Source organism: Aureococcus anophagefferens (assembly GCF_000186865.1).
Source record: "Aureococcus anophagefferens unplaced genomic scaffold AURANscaffold_226, whole genome shotgun sequence".
Lineage (NCBI taxonomy): Eukaryota > Pelagophyceae > Pelagomonadales > Pelagomonadaceae > Aureococcus > Aureococcus anophagefferens.
In genome coordinates this window covers 7,517-10,499 of record NW_008705764.1, presented here as the reverse complement: position 1 = coordinate 10,499, position 2,983 = coordinate 7,517, and the positions used below count along the sequence as shown (strand labels likewise).

Sequence of the window (2,983 nt, the reverse complement as noted above, 5' to 3'; positions counted from 1 at the left end):
GGCACTAGCCAGTTTTACACCCCCTAATAACCAACCCCGGGGGGGGGTGTTTGGAGGTACCGGTGACGACGTGATCGTGCTCGAGGGAGACTACTTCTCGGATATTTACGGCAAATCAGGCGAAGATAAGATCACCATCATTGGAAACGAGGCGAAGAACGTCAATGGCGACTTGCCCCGCGGCGAGCCGCAGACGCGCCGCTCCCTACCCCCCCCATCCCCTCCCCCTTTGAGAGATTTATCCCCAAGGGCTCCCGACGCCGCGTTCAGCGCGACGTCGCTGCCCCACGCCAACGGCCTCGCCAAGCCGCCGCGGCGCTCCACCACCGCGGGCCGAGCAAAACTCGCGCCCGCCGCCGATCGAGGTAACACTACGATTCGTTGCTCGACAAGCGGCAGCGCTTGCGTCGGTTGAACATGAGAAGCTCCCACCGTGCATCGCGAGGCCACGCGTGAGCCTTCGGCGAGGCGCGTCCGCCGCGCGCCATCCCCGGCACGGCGGGCCACGGCCGACGCGCTCGGCGCGAACACGCGATTGCGATCGTACTACTAGTAGTAAAGTTTTAGCCTTTCAAGAGCCTCCGAGTGCGTAGCGTCCCCGATCGAGAGCCAAGCTCCGCGGGCCGCGTCAGGAGCCGAGCTCCGCGCCAGGGACGTCCGGTAAGGTATAGTATCAATATCACCTAATAAAAAACTGAAATCCTGGAATTTAAAAAAACTTTGAAAAACCTGAATGGTATTTCCACGATGTTTTCACGGCTAAAGCCCGACCCTTTCTGGATTGTGTTTTATATCCTATTTTTTTTGAAAAAATCTGAAAATCCAAGAATTTTAAACTACCTCGAAAAAACAAGTAGTTTTATAGAAAGAGAAACAATGACGGTAAAAAATGGCAATTTTAGGATAAATTGGAGCAGAAAGTCAAAAGAAAGGTAAGAAGCGTTCAATTGGCTGTTTTAGTAAGGTGAAAAAGTGTAGAAATGGATGTTTTAGGAATACCCTAAAAAATCCACCCGGGCGAGAAAGCAGTACAAGCCGCCTCTATGCCTCTATGCCGCGGCCGCCTCGGCGCCCCCGGCCTAGGCCGCCGCGGCGACGCGCTCGTCGATGAGCGGGTCCGCGGAGACGCCCGTGGGCTTCGTCGACGCGGGCCCGTCGGCCCAGACGTAGTAGCCCTCGCCGTTCTTGCGGCCGAGCTTGTTCTCGGCGACCTTCTTGGCGAGGCTCGGCGGCACGGCGAAGGCCTGCTCCTCCGGGTAGTCCGCGGCCCAGCCGGCGAGGATCGAGTGGCACGTGTCGAGGCCGACGTAGTCCGCGAGCTGGATGGGCCCCATGGGGTGGCCCGCGCCGAGCATCATGGCCGCGTCGACGTCGGCGACCGTCGCGTCGCCGCGCTCGACCATGGCCAGCGCCGCGGAGATGTTCGGGATGAGCAGGCGGTTGACGATGAAGCCGGGCGTGTCGATGCACGAGACCGTCGTCTTGCCCGTCGCCCGGGCCCAGCCGTCGACGAGGTCGAAGACCGCCGGGTCCGTGTGGTCCGTCTTGACGACCTCGACGAGGCGCATGAGCTGCACGGGGTTGAAGTAGTGCAGGCCGACGAAGCGGTCCGGCCGCCCGCTCGCGACCGCCATCGGCGTGACCTTGAGCGAGCTCGTGTTGCTCGCGAAGATGGCGCCGGGCTTGATGCGGCCGCCGAGGTCCGCGTAGAACTTCGCCTTGACGCCCGCGTCCTCGACGATGGCCTCGACGACGAGGTCGCAGTCGGCGAGCGCGTCGACGCTGTCCGCGTACGAGAGGTTCGCCAGCGTCGCCGCGACGGCCGCGTCGGCGTCGAAGGCCGGGTCCTTCTTCGCCTTGCGCGCGTTGAGCTTCCCGACGCTCGTCTCGATGGCCCTGCGGCCGCTGGCGAGCACCTCGGCGTTGAGGTCCACGCCGATGACGGCCGTGCCCGCGGCGGCGGAGATCTGAGCGATGCCGTGGCCCATGAGGCCCATGCCCACGACGCCGACCTTGGCGATCTCGCCCACGGGCGGCGCGGAGCTGAAGCAGCGGCGCGAGAGGGACCGGAGGGCCATGGTGTCGTGCGGCGACTGGGGCGTCGGCGGCAGCACTCGGTACTCGAGCTCGAGGAAGACTTCAGGAGACTGTGGCAGAATTCTTACTGCTCGCTGAACTGCACAGTGTCGTCAATGTAGGCGTCCAGGCTCTCTACAGGCTCGACCTGGTCAACGTACCGCACGCACCCTACGCCACCTTATCGTCCCGACTCCCGTGGCTGCCCGTGCGCACGTCCACGGGCGGCGCGTCCAGCCGCGGGTCGCGCGCCGCGGCCGCGGCCCAGAGCGGCTCGCCGCGGAGCGCGCGCGCGAGCTCGCCCTCCAACGGCGCCAGCAGCGACACCGCCTCGCCGTCGACGTCGTCGAGCGAGATCGCGAGGCAGTGCAGCGCCAGGCGATCCAGACCCCGCTCCTCGCGCCACCAGCGGTTGACCCTCGAGTCGCCGTGCTTCGAGTCGCCGATGACCGGCATCGACAGGTGCTGCGCGTGCCGGCGGATCTGGTGCGGCCGCCCCGTCGCCGGCGCCGCGATGCACAGCGTGCAGCGCGGCTCCTCCTGCGACGCGAGGTAGCGGAACACGGTCCGCGCGTCGCGCGGCGCGCCGTCGTCGCCCTTCACGGGCTTCTCGACGACGACGTCCGCGCCGCCCTCGCCGGGCCAGTCGCCGCCGCGCAGCAGGCAGAGGTACTCCTTCGTGCCCGCCGCGAGCGCGTCGTGCGCCTTGCCCGCCGTCGGCCCGTCGAAGCCGAAGAGCAGCGCGCCGGACGTCCGGTGGTCGAGCCGGTGCGCGGGAAACACCTTCCGCCGGAACTGGCGCTGGAGCTGCGTCGTCACGACGCGCCGCCGGCCCGTGTCCTTGTTGCGGTGCACGGAGATGCCGGCGGGCTTGTTCACGGCCACGAAGCGGTCGCTGTAGTGGAGC

The 2,983-nt window shown here is 65.8% G+C and overlaps 2 protein-coding genes across 2 annotated transcripts; both read right to left on the bottom strand.

The window, feature by feature from the left end:
- Positions 1–1,030: 1,030 nt before the first annotated feature.
- AURANDRAFT_60388 (hypothetical protein) lies at positions 1,031–2,044 on the bottom strand (the record flags this gene model as incomplete). Its single annotated transcript, XM_009044287.1, has 1 exon — positions 1,031–2,044. A coding segment is annotated over one exon (965 nt), but the record flags the coding sequence as incomplete, so codon positions are not given.
- A 203-nt stretch (positions 2,045–2,247) lies between these two features.
- On the bottom strand, positions 2,248–2,961 carry AURANDRAFT_34908 (hypothetical protein; the record flags this gene model as incomplete). Its single annotated transcript, XM_009044286.1, has 1 exon — positions 2,248–2,961. A coding segment is annotated over one exon (714 nt), but the record flags the coding sequence as incomplete, so codon positions are not given.
- Positions 2,962–2,983: the final 22 nt, after the last annotated feature.